The 17516-nt window shown below is 46.7% G+C and overlaps 1 protein-coding gene across 2 annotated transcripts in view; it reads left to right on the top strand.

Annotated features, from left to right (window-relative positions):
- LOC120041646 (ubiquitin carboxyl-terminal hydrolase 7) overlaps positions 1 to 17516 on the top strand; it is a 45189-nt gene that overhangs the window by 21344 nt on the left and 6329 nt on the right. The window contains exons 9-28 of one of the 2 annotated variants that reach the window (XM_038986511.1): positions 1388 to 1468; positions 3000 to 3090; positions 4941 to 5023; positions 6454 to 6563; positions 7317 to 7494; positions 8443 to 8587; positions 8776 to 8906; positions 9317 to 9451; positions 9896 to 9997; positions 10460 to 10565; positions 11030 to 11122; positions 11450 to 11517; positions 12001 to 12101; positions 12584 to 12737; positions 13051 to 13118; positions 13795 to 13903; positions 14966 to 15043; positions 16512 to 16612; positions 16924 to 17023; positions 17121 to 17240. In XM_038986511.1, the coding sequence (XP_038842439.1) occupies positions 1388 to 1468; positions 3000 to 3090; positions 4941 to 5023; positions 6454 to 6563; positions 7317 to 7494; positions 8443 to 8587; positions 8776 to 8906; positions 9317 to 9451; positions 9896 to 9997; positions 10460 to 10565; positions 11030 to 11122; positions 11450 to 11517; positions 12001 to 12101; positions 12584 to 12737; positions 13051 to 13118; positions 13795 to 13903; positions 14966 to 15043; positions 16512 to 16612; positions 16924 to 17023; positions 17121 to 17240 (2154 nt within the window). The remainder of the gene's footprint in view (positions 1 to 1387; positions 1469 to 2999; positions 3091 to 4940; positions 5024 to 6453; positions 6564 to 7316; positions 7495 to 8442; positions 8588 to 8775; positions 8907 to 9316; positions 9452 to 9895; positions 9998 to 10459; positions 10566 to 11029; positions 11123 to 11449; positions 11518 to 12000; positions 12102 to 12583; positions 12738 to 13050; positions 13119 to 13794; positions 13904 to 14965; positions 15044 to 16511; positions 16613 to 16923; positions 17024 to 17120; positions 17241 to 17516) is intronic. The other variant, XM_038986512.1, reaches the window with a different exon arrangement.

The following is a 17516-nucleotide window of genomic DNA, read 5'->3' as shown; positions in this document are numbered from 1 at the left end:
CATATTAAACAGCATATTAACACTCTGAATAGGCTACATGTCATATTAAACAGCATATTAACACTCTGAATAGGCTACATGTCATATTAAACAGCATATTAACACTCTGAATAGGCTACATGTCATATTAAACAGTATATTAACACTCTGAATAGGCTACATGTCATATTAAACAGCATATTAACACTCTATCGGTTAAGAACCAGACAGGGAGACTAAGAAGGAACGAAAATGAATGATGTAGGCTGTATTATTTCAATGCTATAGTCTACAAAGAAAGACATTGTGAAGTATTTGGGAGTGCGACGCAATCAGCTGGTAGGGACGTAAAGCACTCGGCATTTAAACAACGTTTAAATCATTATGGTCTATAAATGACGCATATAGTCTTTGACTTACTTAGAATTAAATACAAATAAAATGAAAATGTACTTAGTGCCTTTTTTAATTCGTTTTTTAGAAACAGGAGTTTGGCCAGTATGTCTATAGGCTCATGTGATGGTGTCTGCAGAGCAGGACAGCGATGGAGAACATCCTCTCCTCACTTTCAGAGCCACTGGGGATGATTAACACCCTTTTGGCCGCTCTATCCAGGCTGGGCAGAGATGCAGAGTTATTTGATCTATAGGTAGGCCTAAAGGCTTTTAGGCAAAAACAACCCAATCAAAACAGAAAGCTCCTTGAACATGGGAATATGCCAGGTCTCTATTGGGCCAAAATCAATTATGCTCCATCCTATAGATAATAAAAAAAAAATGAACTGAAATGTTTAAGAGATCTGAATTTTAGTTATAAATACTTTGCTACAATAACACAGTGTTATCTACCCACCTCATTCCTTTCTGTTGGCATGTAGACAGTAAGTACACCATCATACTTTCAGGATAAGTGTCTTTTCAGATTCCACAATGATTCTTTAGTTGTGGACACTACATCACCACACTCCCTCTCTTCTTTAGTTGTGGACACTACATCACCACACTCCCTCTCTTCTTTAGTTGTGGACACTACATCACCACACTCCCTCTCTTCTTTAGTTGTGGACACTACATCACCACACCACTCCCTCTCTTGGTCCTCATCTTTATAAATCACCTTGATTTAGCACTTGTGTGTTTTATCAGTTTCTTTATGAAAATTTTTGTGAACTCCATGACAGTAGCTAAAGCAAGGGACTATAGTGGCACACAATTAGACTACAAATGCATGCTGGGCCGGGCACGCTCTGAGCTAGCGAAGTGAACGTTACTGGAGCCAAATTGGAGCGAGCGAGAAGGCTGACGCTCCAGCCTTTGTGTAATCTCGCTCTGCGCTCCAGTCAAATTGGGCTCCATCTCTGCTCCGCTCACATACACTGTTCCATCCATAATGTGTGTTTGTGTTCCAGCTCCTGGACAACGTTGAGAACAAAATGAAAGGCACCTGCGTGGAGGGAACCATCCCCAAACTGTTCAGAGGAAAGATGGTGGTACGTTCACGTCCTCTATTCTCTCTCCCCGTTGAGGTCTGTGTAACTGTGTGTTGTATCTCTCTCTCTCTCTCTCCAGTCCTATATCCAGTGTAACTATGTTCTCTCTCTCCAGTCCTATATCCAGTGTAACTGTGTGTTGTATCTCTCTCTCTCTCCAGGCCTATATCCAGTGTAACTGTGTTGTTTCTCTCCAGGCCTATATCCAGTGTAACTGTGTGTTGTATCTCTCTCCAGGCCTATATCCAGTGTAACTGTGTGTTGTTTCTCTCCAGTCCTATATCCAGTGTAACTATGTGTTGTATCTCTCTCTCCAGTCCTATATCCAGTGTAACTATGTGTTGTATCTCTCTCTCCAGTCCTATATCCATTGTAACTATGTTCTCTCTCTCCAGTCCTATATCCAGTGTAACTATGTTCTCTCTCTCCAGTCCTATATCCAGTGTAACTATGTTCTCTCTCTCTCCAGTCCTATATCCAGTGTAACTATGTTCTCTCTCTCTCCAGTCCTATATCCAGTGTAACTATGTTCTCTCTCTCTCCAGTCCTATATCCAGTGTAACTATGTTCTCTCTCTCTCCAGTCCTATATCCAGTGTAACTATGTTCTCTCTCTCTCCAGTCCTATATCCAGTGTAACTATGTTCTCTCTCTCTCCAGTCCTATATCCAGTGTAACTATGTTCTCTCTCTCTCCAGTCCTATATCCAGTGTAACTATGTTCTCTCTCTCTCCAGTCCTATATCCAGTGTAACTATGTTCTCTCTCTCTCCAGTCCTATATCCAGTGTAACTATGTTCTCTCTCTCTCCAGTCCTATATCCAGTGTAACTATGTTCTCTCTCTCTCCAGTCCTATATCCAGTGTAACTATGTTCTCTCTCTCTCCAGTCCTATATCCAGTGTAACTATGTTCTCTCTCTCTCCAGTCCTATATCCAGTGTAACTATGTTCTCTCTCTCTCCAGTCCTATATCCAGTGTAACTATGTTCTCTCTCTCTCCAGTCCTATATCCAGTGTAACTATGTTCTCTCTCTCTCCAGTCCTATATCCAGTGTAACTATGTTCTCTCTCTCTCCAGTCCTATATCCAGTGTAACTATGTTCTCTCTCTCTCCAGTCCTATATCCAGTGTAACTATGTTCTCTCTCTCTCCAGTCCTATATCCAGTGTAACTATGTTCTCTCTCTCTCCAGTCCTATATCCAGTGTAACTATGTTCTCTCTCTCTCCAGTCCTATATCCAGTGTAACTATGTTCTCTCTCTCTCCAGTCCTATATCCAGTGTAACTATGTTCTCTCTCTCTCCAGTCCTATATCCAGTGTAACTATGTTCTCTCTCTCTCCAGTCCTATATCCAGTGTAACTATGTTCTCTCTCTCCAGGCCTATATCCAGTGTAACTGTGTGTTGTATCTCTCTCCAGGCCTATATCCAGTGTAACTGTGTGTTGTATCTCTCTCCAGTCCTATATCCAGTGTAACTGTGTTCTCTCTCTCCAGTCCTATATCCAGTGTAACTATGTTCTCTCTCTCCAGTCCTATATCCAGTGTAAGCACGTTGACTACCGGTCAGAGCGGATAGAGGATTACTACGACATCCAGCTCAGTATCAAAGGAAAGAAAAACAGTGAGTATCAATCCCTTTCCTTCTCTGGGTTACTGGATGTGTGTCATGTTGAATCCCTTTCCTTCTCTGGGTTACTGGATGTGTGTCATGTTGAATACCTTTCCTTCTCTGGGTTACTGGATGTCTGTCATGTTGAATCCCTTTCCTTCTCTGGGTTACTGGATGTGTGTCTGCCATGTTGAATCCCTTTCCTTCTCTGGGTTACTGGATGTGTGTCATGATGAATCCCTTTCCTTCTCTGGGTTACTGGATGTGTGTCATGATGAATCCCTTTCCTTCTCTGGGTTACTGGATGTCTGTCATGTTGAATCCCTTTCCTTCTCTGGGTTACTGGATGTGTGTCATGTTGCTCCAGTCTCCGTCCTTTTACAGGGGGGTTTCTGCTTTGAAAAGGGGCTTATGTGGTGGGCGCAGTCGGCGTGGCTGGATTTTAGAGACTTTTAGAGGCCCCCATCTTGGTGGTGTAGACAAATGTTCAAGTTTTTTTTCTTTTACAATTACATGCAATTCTACAATTTATATATAAAAAGTGTTTTTCCAACAATATCCTTGCTGTCCATTCATTCAGCTCATGACCACTAGTGAGGCAGCATTGCTCTGGCTACTATAAGCAAAAAACTAGTAACATAATAAACATAACATTAAAATATCACCAGTGGCTGAATGGCCAATAGAAACCAGATAGAAGCTGATAATGGAACATGTGACTTTAGTTTTGGTTAGCCGCTGATATCCAAACCAAGTACTTGCTCAATGACTTTCCCTATCTGGGGAAAAATGAGACCAGGCCAGTGGGTGAGCGACTGTTTGACAGTGTGGTTTAGAGACTCGTGGAGCCTTAACATGGGCAGAGGAAGAAATGTGACCATGGACAACTTCTTCACGTCAATTTCCCTGGCAGACAAGTTGATTGCAAAGAAGACTAGCCTGCTAGGAACAGTGAACAAACAAAGAAGACTAGCCTGCTAGGAACAGTGAACACACAAAGAAGACTAGCCTGCTAGGAACAGTGAACGCACAAAGAAGACTAGCCTGCTAGGAACAGTGAACACACAAAGAAGACTAGCCTGCTAGGAACAGTGAACACACAAAGAAGACTAGCCTGCTAGGAACAGTGAACACACAAAGAAGACTAGCCTGCTAGGAACAGTGAACACACAAAGAAGACTAGCCTGCTAGGAACAGTGAACACACAAAGAAGACTAGCCTGCTAGGAACAGTGAACACACAAAGAAGACTAGCCTGCTAGGAACAGTGAACACACAAAGGTGGGAGCTGCCCCCCCCCCCCCCCCCCCCCCCTCTGCACAAAACAACATACCAACATACTCAGTGATGGCGAATGGTAAAGCAACACTCACGGTGTACAGATGTAAAATAAATACAAGTGTTCACATCCTTGATATTTCCATGAATATTATTTAATGCAATTAATAATTTACACATGTTTAATTCACTATTTATCAAGCATGTTTATGCACCTTGCAGGTTGGTATGCATCTGATGCTAAAGGGGATGCCCGGCAACGTCCTCTAGCGTGTACTGATAGGCTGAAAGGACATCTCTAGCGTGTACTGATAGGCTGAAAGGCCAGGCTGTTCTAGTGTTAAGGGTTTATCGAGAGTTGGACATGCAGGAGGCCTTTACTCCCAGTGTCCTTAATGCTCAGTGCCAAGCAGAGATGCTTCAGATGGCAGTTGTACAGTCTCTGGTATGACTCGGACGGGGAGGGAACTCCCAACCTTTCACTCTCAGGGCAGACACTCTAACCACAAGGCTACTGAGTTGGTGACTGTGTAGCTATGTGTGTGTGTAACTGTGTATATAGCTAAGTGTTTCTCTTCCCTCTAGTCTTTGAGTCCTTTAAGGACTACGTTGCTGTGGAGCAGCTCGACGGAGACAACAAATACGACGCAGGAGAACACGGCCTACAGGTGAGGCCTTATTCAGGCTTTATAAAGGCCTTATGTATGGTTAAAATATGCTTTATATGACTACGGGTGGCCTTGTTCAGGCTTTATAAAGGCCTTATGTATGGTTAACAGATGCTTTATATGACTACGGGTGGCCTTATTCAGGCTTTATAAAGGCCTTATGTATGGTTAAAAGATGCTTTATATGACTACGGGTGGCCTTGTTCAGGCTTTATAAAGGCCTTATGTATGGTTAAAAGATGCTTTATATGACTACGGGTGGCCTTGTTCAGGCTTTATAAAGGCCTTATGTATGGTTAAAAGATGCTTTATATGACTACGGGTGGCCTTATTCAGGCTTTATAAAGGCCTTATGTATGGTTAACAGATGCTTTATAAGACTACGGGTGGCCTTATTCAGGCTTTATAAAGGCCTTATGTATGGTTAAAATATGCTTTATAAGACTACGGGTGGCCTTGTTCAGGCTTTATAAAGGCCTTATGTATGGTTAAAAGATGCTTTATAAGACTGTGGGTGGCCTTGTTCAGGCTTTATAAATGCCTTATGTATGGTTAAAAGATGCTTTATGTGACTACAGGTGGCCTTATTCATGCTTTATAAATGGTGTGTACAGGATTTATAGATGCTTTATAAACACTCAGTCTACACCACATCTTCATAATGGGTTTATATTGAGTTAATGATGGGTGTAAATGTGCTTTATGAACATGGCCTATAGGTGAGGCTGTAGAACAGGTGGGCAATCATTTTTGGTTTGAGGGCCACAACGAGATTTCAAAATTCTTAGGACGGATTTGTTGGTCAAAATCAATTGTTTGGACCAGAGAAGGGTCAGTTAATTGAACATCTCTGGTCCTGTATAATCTACACATACTCTCTGGTCCTGTATAATCTACACATACTCTCTGGTCCTGTATAATCTACACATACTCTCTGGTCCTGTATAATCTACACATACTCTCTGGTCCTGTATAATCTACACATACTCTCTGGTCCTGTGTAATCTACACATACTCTCTGGTCCTGTATAATCTACACATACTCTCTGGTCCTGTATAATCTACACATACTCTCTGGTCCTGTATAATCTACACATACTCTCTGGTCCTGTATAATCTACACATACTCTCTGGTCCTGTGTAATCTACACATACTCTCTGGTCCTGTATAATCTACACATACTCTCTGGTCCTGTATAATCTACACATACTCTCTGGTCCTGTATAATCTACACATACTCTCTGGTCCTGTAGAATCTACACATACTCTCTGGTCCTGTATAATCTACACATACTTTCTGTCTAGATTCAGACCTGGAGGGGTTCTGGACCTGTATAACCCCCTACTGGAGGGGTTCTGGACCTCCTACTGGAGGTAGGACACGTGGATGATGAGTCAGTAGACTTACTGGACATGTGTGTGTTTTCAGGAAGCGGAGAAGGGGGTGAAGTTCCTGACTTTCCCTCCCATACTGCACCTGCAGTTGATGAGGTTCATGTACGACCCTCAGACCGACCAAAACATCAAGATCAACGACAGGTAACACACACCGACACACACACCTGTCTTACCATGTTGATTCCACAGGTACACTGACTATACCAAACATTAGGAACACCTTCCTGATATTGAGTTGCACCCGCTTTTGCCCTCAGAACAGCCTCAATTCATCAGGTCATGGACTCTACAAGGTGTTGAAAGCCTTCCACAGGGACGCTGGCCGATGTTGATTCCAACGCTTCCCACAGTGTCAAGTTGGCTGGATGTCCTTTGGGTGGTGGACCATTCTTGATACACACGGGAGACTGTTGAGTGTGAAAAACCCAGCAGCGTTACAGTTCTTGACACAAACCAGTCCGCCTGGCACCTACTACCCTACCCCGTTCAAAGGCACTTCATATTTTGTCTTGCCCATTAACCCTCTGAATGGCACACATAGACAATCCATGTCTCAATTGTCTCAAGGCTTAAAAATCCTTCTTTAACCTGTCTCCTCCCCTTCATCTACACCCCCCCGTGTAGGTCATGGTAACTTAACCCCCCGTGTCGGTCAAAGACCCACTGGGGTAACACAGCACACACCTGTCTGATGTCCTGAATGGAGCTCACATTGAAGCTATAACACAGGAAGAACATGGACACGATAATACTGATCACAAAAATACCTTTTCTCCCTCTCGCCCCCTCTCCGTCTCGCCCTCTCTCTGTGTCTCGCCCCCTCTTTCTCTCTCCCTCTCGCCCCATCTCCGTCTCGTCTCCTCTCTGTGTCTCGGTCTCTCCTCCCCCTCCCAGGTTTGAGTTTCCGGAGCAGCTTCCCCTGGATGAGTTTCTCCAGAAGACTGACTCTAAGGACCCGGCCAACTACATCCTGCACGCCGTGCTGGTGCACAGCGGAGACAACCACGGAGGACACTATGTTGTCTACCTCAACCCCAAAGGAGACGGGAAAGTCAGCGTCAAGGAACCCATCGTGAGTCCCCCAACCCACCAATCAGTTAAATGCAGTAGTATATTTGATCATTAATGGGGCGTAAGAACTACGGTTGTGTTGTCGACCTGAAAGGTGTTTTATCAGGTTAATAACATAGTAAAGGGGGAAACATGTTAATATGCAGCCAACACTCTGCTCATGTGTGTCCTGAGAAATGATACAATGACGATACATAAACTGTTTTCTTAATAAGGTACATCTGTTCCTGTCTCCTCTCTGTCTCTCCCTCTCCGTTCCTGTTCCTGTCTCCTCTCTCTCTCCCTCTCCGTTCCTGTCTCCTCTCTGTCTCTCCCTCTCCGTTCCTGTCTCCTCTCTGTCTCTCCCTCTCCGTTCCTGTCTCCTCTCTGTCTCTCCGTACCCGTCTCCTCTCTGTCTCTCCCTACCTGTCTCCTCTCTGTCTCTCCCTCTCCGTTCCTGTCTCCTCTCTGTCTCTCCCTCTCCGTTCCTGTCTCCTCTCTGTCTCTCCCTCTCCGTTCCTGTCTCCTCTCTGTCTCTCCCTCTCCGTTCCTGTCTCCTCTCTGTCTCCCCCTCTCCGTTCCTGTCTCCTCTCTGTCTCTCCCTCTTCGTTCCTGTCTCCTCTCTGTCTCTCCCTCTTCGTTCCTGTCTCCTCTCTGTCTCTCCCTCTCCGTTCCTGTCTCCTCTCTCCCTCTCCGTTCCTGTCTCCTCTCTCGCTCTCCGTTCCTGTCTCCTCTCTGTCTCTCCCTCTTCGTTCCTGTCTCCTCTCTGTCTCTCCCTCTTCGTTCCTGTCTCCTCTCTGTCTCTCCCTCTCCGTTCCTGTCTCCTCTCTCCCTCTCCGTTCCTGTCTCCTCTCTCGCTCTCCGTTCCTGTCTCCTCTCTCGCTCTCCGTTCCTGTCTCCTCTCTCGCTCTCCGTTCCTGTCTCCTCTCTCGCTCTCCGTTCCTGTCTCCTCTCTCTCCTCTTCCTCCAGTGGTGTAAGTTTGATGATGACGTGGTGTCACGGTGCACCAAGGAGGAAGCTATTGAACACAACTACGGTGGCCATGACGACGACCTATCAGTACGTCACTGCACCAACGCTTACATGCTGGTGTACATCCGCGAGTCCAAACTCAGTAAGTCACCTTATGGTGCTTTACAACTCAGTAGCTTAAGTCAGGATATGATGACTTTTATAACTCTATGAAGCCTTATAACTCACTAAGTCAATGCTATGAAGCCTTATACTACCTTTTTGTAGCACATGGTAGTCAACGCTTCAGGTGAGGTATGGTTAGATAACCCTGTGTTTACCCGTCTCCAGGTGAGGTGCTGCTGGCGGTAAACGACGTGGACATCCCCCAGCAGCTGGTGGAGCGGCTTCAGGAGGAGAAGAGGGTTGAGGCTCAGAAGAGGAAGGAGCGGCAGGAGGCCCATCTCTACATGCAGGTCCAGGTAAGGCTTGGAGCTCCCTCCTCCCCCCCAGTCACAGGTCCACATAATAACACAACAGCTTTTGGAGAATGTTGGTGTTATGAATCACTTGTCTCTTTCTCTCTCTCCATGTCTCTTCCCCCTCCCTCTGTCTCCCCCTCGCCCTCTCTCTCTCTTCCTCCTTTCTCTCCTCCGCTCTCCTCCTCCTCGCTTGCTGTCTCCTTCTTCTCCTCCTCCTCGCTTGCTGTCTTCTTCTCCTCTCTCTCCTCCCTCTCTCCTCCGCTCTCCTCGCTCACTCGCTCGCTCTCTCTCCTCCTCTCTCTCTCCTCCTCTCTCTCTCTCCTCTCTCTCTCTCTCTCCTCCTCTCTCCTCCTCTCTCTCTCCTCCTCGCTCTCCTCGCTCTCTCTCTCTCCTCCTCTCTCTCCTCCCAGATCGTGACAGAGGACCAGTTCTGTGGTCACCAGGGTAATGACATGTATGATGAGGAGAAGGTGAAGTACACTGTGTTCAAGGTCCTGAAGAGCTCCACGCTGCAGGAGTTTGTCCAGAATCTCTCCCAGACCATGGTGAGACTCTCTCTGTCTGTCTGTCCTTTCCTCCTCTTGTCCAGAATCTCTCCCAGACCATGGTGAGACTCTCTCTGTCTGTCTGTCTGTCCTTTCCTCCTCTTGTCCAGAATCTCTCCCAGACCATGGTGAGACTCTGTCTCTGTCTGTCTGTCTGTCTCTGTCTGTCTGTCTCTGTCTGTCTGTCTCTGTCTGTCTGTCTGTCTGTCTGTCTGTCTGTCTGTCTGTCTGTCCTTTCCTCCTCTTGTCCAGAATCTCTCCCAGACCATGGTGAGACTCTGTGTCTGCCTGTCTGTCTGTCTGTCTGTCCTCTCCTCCGTTAACCTTTAACCTGCTGTTCGACCACTGTTCTACTTCTCCTGGAGGACACCAAAGTAAGAAACCTGGAGAGGAACTATGCTTGTGTGTATCCCCAGTCTGACAGTGTGTATTGATGTGTTGCAGGGTTTCCCACAGGACCAGATGAGGCTGTGGCCCATGCAGGCCCGGAGCAACGGCACCAAGAGACCTGCCATGCTGGACTACGAGGCCGACTGCAGCAAGTCTGTGAGTAACACAACCACCAGGTTGCCCTGGAAACTGTCCTGTAGGGACTCGTGTGTGTAGATGTGGTGTGTGTGTTTAACCCTATGTGTGTGTGTGTTTAACCCTGTGTGTGTTTAACCCTGTGTGTGTTTAACCCTGTGTGTGTTTAACCCTGTGTGTGTTTAACCCTGTGTGTGTTTAACCCTGTGTGTGTTTAACCCTGTGTGTGTGTGTGTGTTTAACCCTGTGTGTGTGTGTGTGTGTGTGTTTAACCCTGTGTGTGTGTGTGTGTGTGTGTGTTTAACCCTGTGTGTGTGTGTGTGTGTGTGTGTGTGTGTTTAACCCTGTGTGTGTGTGTGTGTGTGTGTTTAACCCTGTGTGTGTGTTTAACCCTGTGTATGTGTGTGTTTAACCCTGTGTGTGTGTGTGTGTTTAACCCTGTGTGTGTGTGTGTGTTTAACCCTGTGTGTGTGTTCTCCCCAGATGATAGACTTGAGCGACAATGAGAATCCCTGGACTATATTTTTGGAGACGGTGGATCCTGAGATGGCTGCCAGCGGAGCAACGTTACCCAAGTTCGACAAAGACCGTGAGTTTAGACATTTATCAACTGTTAACTCGAAACGACACAACTACAAGGTTCCAGTTTAACAAAGTTTACTATACCGTATGAACACACTACAAGGTAGCCATTACACCGCAGCCTAGGTCCATCAACGGACTGACTCCCTGCGCAGGCGCACTCATGACTGAGTGATAGCCCCGTAATAACAGGAGTATAGGGATACTTAAAACATGAACTTAACATCAACGACTGTTATTCTAATCATCCTTTATTCCCAGGTTGTTTAGGACACGGGGCGTTAACGCCCTCTGACTGATGACCACTAAGTACAAAGCAGCTAGTTAAAGCCATTTTACCTTTCGAGATGAAATCACAAGTCGTTTCAAAGAAATGGAAATGTTTTTTTTCATGTAACTGTGGTCAAGTAAAAATAGATTGTCCTTTTTTTTTTTTTATGATCATCCTCAAACTCTCTCTTCTCTTTTCAGACGACGTCATGTTGTTCTTGAAGATGTATGATCCAAAAAGCAGAAGCTTAAATTATTGTGGACATATCTACACAGCTATATCCTGTAAAATACGTAAGTGTCCTGCTGTGTCTGGGCCGTATGGTACAGACTCCTAACAACTCGTAAAGGGGGGGGCTGTCCCACCTGGTGGACTGGTTGCGCCACTGTTATTTGAATTTAATTGTTTTACTTTTGTTATCATTTAAGCCTCTAGAGTGCAGGAAATGTCAGAGGGGGTTTCGGTTAGAGGGGGTTTCGGTTAGAGGGGGTCCCTCCAGGCCTCCCCCTCCTTACTCAGCAGCACCACCTTGTTAAATCCTGAGGAGAACCCTGTGGTGGATGTAGAGTAGGATTAGAGTTAAAGTGTGTGTGTTAAATGTACGCTGTTTTCTCTACCAGGAGACCTGCTGCCCGTCATGTGTGAGAGAGCAGGCTTTCAACAGGAGACCAGCCTTATCCTCTATGAGGTGAGCACACACACACACACTAGCCTTCTCCTATGAGGTGAGAACACACACACACACACACACACACACACACACACTAGCCTTCTCTAAGGTGAGAACACACACACACACACACACACTAGCCTTCTCCTATGAGGTGAGAACACACACACACACACACACACACACACACACACACACACACTAGCTTTCTCTAAGGTGAGAACACAGGTCTAACACGTATCCACATACTAAGAGTGTAACGGTACACGTATTTGTGATATGGGAATCAAACCACTAGTCCTCTACACTTGCTGGTGCACGCCTAAATTAAAGGGTAATTAAACCCCAAAATTTAAATATATGACCCCTAAACCGCAATATTTACTGAACCGTGAGTTTGGTAAAATGGCTTGGTGAACTGCAACACACACACACACACACAACTCCAGGTCTATCACATCTACACAAACAGCCTCCATCTCCCATGTGTCTGTGTTCCAGGAAGTGAAGCCTAATTTAACAGAGCGGATACAGGACTACGACGTGTCACTGGACAAGGCCCTGGATGAACTCATGGACGGAGACATCATCGTCTTCCAGAAGTAAGTCATTCCAACATGGTCCCGGGAATCTAACGACAACCTACAGGAGGGAACAGAGATGGAGAGCCCTGTTGTAGAGAATGTTATGCTCCTCACAACACATCGTGTTTGGAGAATTCAGTAACATATTGACTAGCCTCTCCCAGCTAATGTCTGTCTCTCTCCCCTTTGTCTCTCTCCCCTTTGTCTCTCTCCCCTTTGTCTCTCTCCCCTTTGTCTCTCTCCCCTTTGTCTCTCTCCCCTTTGTCTCTCTCCCCTTTGTCTCTCTCCCCTTTGTCTCTCTCCCCTTTCCCTCTCTCCCCTTCCTCTCCTTCTCCGCTCCCCTTCCTCTCCTTCTCCGCTCCCCTTCCTCTCCTTCTCCGCTCCCTTTCCTCTCCTTCTCCGCTCCCTTTCCTCTCCTCCGCTCCCTTTCCTCTCCTTCTCCCTTCCTCTCCCTTTCCTCTCCTTCTCCGCTCCCTCTCCCTCTCCTCCCCTCTCTACAGAGACGACCCAGAGAACGACAGCAGTGAGCTGCCCACAGCCAAGGACTACTTCCGGGACCTCTACCACCGAGTGGACGTTATCTTCTGTGACAAGACCATCCACAACGACCCCGGCTTTGTTGTCACACTCTCCAACAGGATGAACTACTTCCAGGTAACACACACACACACTCCCAACAGGATGAACTACTTCCAGGTCAGCAAGAGGTCACACTGTCTTGCATTGTGACTGTTCCTTCAACATTTGGATATTGTTCCACAAAGCTAGTGTGTTTGTTAAAGACATGCTCCGGTACTTTGGCGACAAAGTATTTTTTAACCTACTGCTTTGGGCTGGATGTGTCAAGGTGTTTGTTCCTGTCTTACCTCAATTTGCCATGAAATCCGTAGTTTGAAAGCACCTGTTGTCTTGAAGCTGTTCCGCACCCTACAGAAGTACTGGAGAATCTGTTTAACCCGTCTGTTAGGTGGCGAAGACGGTGGCTCAGAGGTTGAACACAGATCCCATGCTCCTCCAGTTCTTCAAGTCCCAGGGGTAGGACTGCCGTCACACACATGGACACACACCCCGCTTTCACCTGACACACTGAGTCAGTACAAAGAGTTTGAAGCCCCAAGTTGACTTGTTGAGTAACCTGTCCCTCTCTCTCTCGTCCTACTCCCTCTCTCTCCTCCTCCTTCCCTATCTCCTCCCTCCCTCCCTCCCTCCCTCCCTCCCTCCCTCCCTCCCTCCCTCCCTCCCTCCCTCCCTCCCTCCCTCCCTCCCTCCCTCTCCCCCCTCTTCCTTCTCCCTCTCTCTCCTCCCTCCCTCCCTCTCCCTCCTCTTCCTTCCCTCTCTCTCGTCCTCCTCCCTCTCTCTCCTCCTCCTTCCCTCTCTCTTCCTCCCTCTTTCTCATCTTACTCCCTCTCTCCTCCCTCCCTCCCTCTCCCCCCTCTTCCTTCCCTCTCTCTCGTCCTACTCCCTCTCTCCTCCCTCCCTCCCTCCCTCTCCCTCCTCTTCCTTCCCTCTCTCTCCTCCTCCTCCTCTGTCTCTCCTCCTCCTCTGTCTCTACTCCTCCTCTGTCTCTCCTCCTCCTCTGTCTCTACTCCTCCTCTGTCTCTACTCCTCCTCTGTCTCTACTCCTCCTCTGTCTCTACTCCTCCTCTGTCTCTACTCCTCCTCTGTCTCTACTCCTCCTCTGTCTTCCCCCTCTCCTCTCCTCTCTGGGCAGGTACAGAGACGGACCTGGGAATCCTCTCAGACACAACTATGAAGGAACTCTCCGAGATTTGCTGCAGTTCTTCAAACCACGTCAGCCCAAGAAACTCTACTACCAACAGGTAGGGCTGTGTGTGTGTGTGAGAGATATGATTGACAGTCATCATTGATGGTGACGTGACAGCGGATGACTGAGTCTATTTGAAGTTGCCTGGCGCGTCCCAGTGAAGAACGATGTCTCGGTACACAGCAGAGCAGCACGCGTGTCACTTCCTATCAGTCCCCATTCAGATGTTTTAAGATACGAGTCCATCGGTCTGCAGACCCCAAACCCGTCCAAATGGAGCATGCATCAGTCAGGGAAACCCCTTCACATTGTCTTTACATTCTACACCTCATCTCTTGTGACTGAAGATGTGTGGACCTGAGCATGTCGCTGTGTTGACCCTCATTGATCAGGTTATTTTACATGGAGAATAACCCCTAGACAATATCAGTAGTCTAGTCAAACTGAAACGGCGTCTGGTGGAGGCCCTGTGGCGTCTGGTGGAGGCCCTGTGGCGTCTGGTGGAGGCCCTGTGGCGTCTGGTGGAGGCCCTGTGGCGTCTGGTGGAGGCCCTGTGGCGTCTGGTGGAGGCCCTGTGGCCAGCGGCGTCTGGTGGAGAATTGAACCTCGGCGATTCTTGAGCTTGGACCCAGCCATTGGACGTGACACAACACAGGAAATAAAGCTGCTTTCATTTAGTTTCGAAGGAAGCGTTTCCTTGATGGCCGGGCGCCCAGCGTCTATATTGTAGCTGGGCTGTAAGACAGCCCGTTCCTCACCAGTCACTGCTCCATCAGTGTCTCACACCACACACCAGAAAGGAGTATTAGATAAGGTTTGCTGCTCTTAGCCTCTAACCAGGGTTACAACTACATTATCTTTGATTCGTCCAGTTGCAGTAGATTCTGCCCAACTGTTGTTTTAGCTTATTCTATTACTATATAAAACATTTAAAAATCCAATAGGGGGCGATGGCATTATGCATCACAATGTTTTCTGGGTACATAATCACGATAGGACAAAGGTTGACATTGTGTGTGTACCTGTGGGGGTGAGGGTGTACCTGTGTGGGGGGGTCATTTGTGTGTGTGTGTGTGTGTGTGTTAGAGAGTGTACTGACAATGTTGTCTCCTCTCAGTTAAAGATGAAGATCACAGACTTTGAGAACAGGAGGAGCTTCAAGTCCATATGGCTCAACAGCCTGTACAGAGAAGAGGTAACATACACACTCCCCTACCTGTTTATATTACACACAGTGAAGATACAGCCTATACAGAGAAGAGGTAACATACACACTCCCTCCCTGTTTATATTACACACAGTGAAGATACAGCCTATACAGAGAAGAGGTAACATACACACCCCCTCCCTGTTTATATTACACACAGTAAAGATACAGCCTATACAGAGAAGAGGTAACATACACACCCCCTCCCTGTTTATATTACACACAGTAAAGATACAGCCTATACAGAGAAGAGGTAACATACACACTCCCCTCCCTGTTTATATTACACACAGTGAAGATACAGCCTATACAGAGAAGAGGTAACATACACACTCCCTCCCTGTTTATATTACACACAGTGAAGATACAGCCTATACAGAGAAGAGGTAACATACACACTCCCTCCCTGTTTATATTACACACAGTGAAGATACAGCCTATACAGAGAAGAGGTAACATACACACTCCCTCCCTGTTTATATTACACACAGTGAAGATACACCTTCTCGTTTGACTTTATACTCCAGCTTTTGGGATTTCAGATCAAATGTTTTCTGAGGCGACAGAACAGAATGTCACATTTTTTATTTGAGGGTATTTTCATATCCGTTTTACTGTTTTAGAAATTAAAGCACTTTATGTATCATGTATTGAAATAGTCAAAGGTTTATTATTTGGTCGCGTATTCCTAGCATGCAATGACTACATCCATCAAGCTTGTGACTACCAACTAGTTGGATGAATTTGCGGTATGTTGTGCCCATTAGAAATGAATGGTAAATAATGTTTTGTCATTGGAGTCGCTTTTATTGTAAATAACAACAGAATGTTTCTAAATACTTCTACATGAATGTGGATGTTACCATGGTTACAGATCATCCTGAATGAACCATGAATAATAACGATCACTCACACCCCCAAAATCAGGAATAATAATGATCACTCATACCCCCAAAATCATGAATAATAATGATCATGCTCCCCTGTTATTGGTTATGGTGCGGGGCGGGGTGGGATATGATCATACCGCCCTGTTATTGGTAGTAGTGTGGGGCGGGGCATGATCATACCGCCCTGTTATTGGTTATGGTGGGGGGCGGGGCATGATCTTTAATGTTACACCAAAACAAGTTGCAAATTTATCCGACAAGTTTATATTTACAAGCTTGATATATTCTTTGCGTGCTAGGAATATGGGACTAAACACTAAACTTTTGACTATTTTAATACAGTCAAGTGATTTTGTCCCAATACTTCTGACTTCTTCATAAGGGGGGGAACTAGATGTATAAAGTGCATTAATAAAATAAACATGTGTATGAAAATACCCTCAAATAAATAAGTAACATTCTGTACGGTCACCTCGTATGAAAAATGTTATCTCACTCAGGCTTTCTAACCTTTGACCCTGATGATGATGAATGATTTTCATAACTAACTCCCTGTCTCCCTCCAGGAGATCACTCTCTACCCAGATAAACACGGCTGTGTCAGGGACCTGCTGGAGGAATGTAAAAAAGCTGTGGAGCTCTCCGACAAAGGCTCAGAGAAGCTCCGGTAAGCAGAGAGACTGTCACCACAGTGCTGCCCTCTGGCCTGTATTACATCCAGGGGTTCTTCAATGGTATTATTATGCATGACTGCTGCTGTTCTCTACTTTTCTCCACCCTGCCTCTAACCTCCCTCTTTCCCTCCCTCTCTCCCTCTTTTTCTCCCTCCCACACTCCCCCCCCCTCCCCCCACACTCTCTCCCCCTCCCCCCACACTCTCTCCCCCTCCCCCCCACACTCTCTCCCCCCTCCCACACTCTCTCTCCCCCCCCCCTCCCACACTCCTCCCATCCCTCCCTCCCATCTCCCTCTCTCCAGACTGTTGGAGATAGTAAGCTATAAGATCATCGGGGTTCACCAGGAGGACGAGCTGTTAGAATGTTTATCTCCCGCCGCCAGCCGTACCTTCAGAATAGAGGTACGTTCCTCCTCTCCTCCTAACCTCTCTCGCTCTCCACACCTTCAGAATAGAGGTACGTTCCTCCTCTCCTCCTAACCTCTCTCTCTCGCTGTAGGAACTTCCTCTGGACCAGGTAGACCTGGATAAGGACACTGAGATGTTGATTCCCGTCGCACATTTCCACAAGGAGGTCTTTGGAACGTTTGGAATCCCTTTCCTGCTGAAGATCAGACAGGTGTGTTGTCTTACTCTGTTACCTGTCTGTCTCACTGACTGGATCTGGTGTGACTGACTGGATCTGGTGTGACTGACTGGATCTGGTGTGACTGACTGACTGACTGGATCTGGTGTGACTGACTGACTGGATCTGGTGTGACTGACTGACTGGATCTGGTGTGACTGACTGACTGGATCTGGTGTGACTGACTGTTCTGACTGACTGGTGTGACTGACTGGTGTGACTGACTGTTCTGACTGACTGGTGTGACTGACTGTTCTGACTGGATCTGGT

The sequence above is a fragment of the Salvelinus namaycush genome, unplaced genomic scaffold, assembly GCF_016432855.1.
Source record: "Salvelinus namaycush isolate Seneca unplaced genomic scaffold, SaNama_1.0 Scaffold5, whole genome shotgun sequence".
Taxonomy (NCBI): Eukaryota; Metazoa; Chordata; class Actinopteri; order Salmoniformes; family Salmonidae; genus Salvelinus; species Salvelinus namaycush.
Note: the sequence above shows the minus strand (reverse complement) of the source record. Positions and strands in the feature narration are given on the sequence as shown.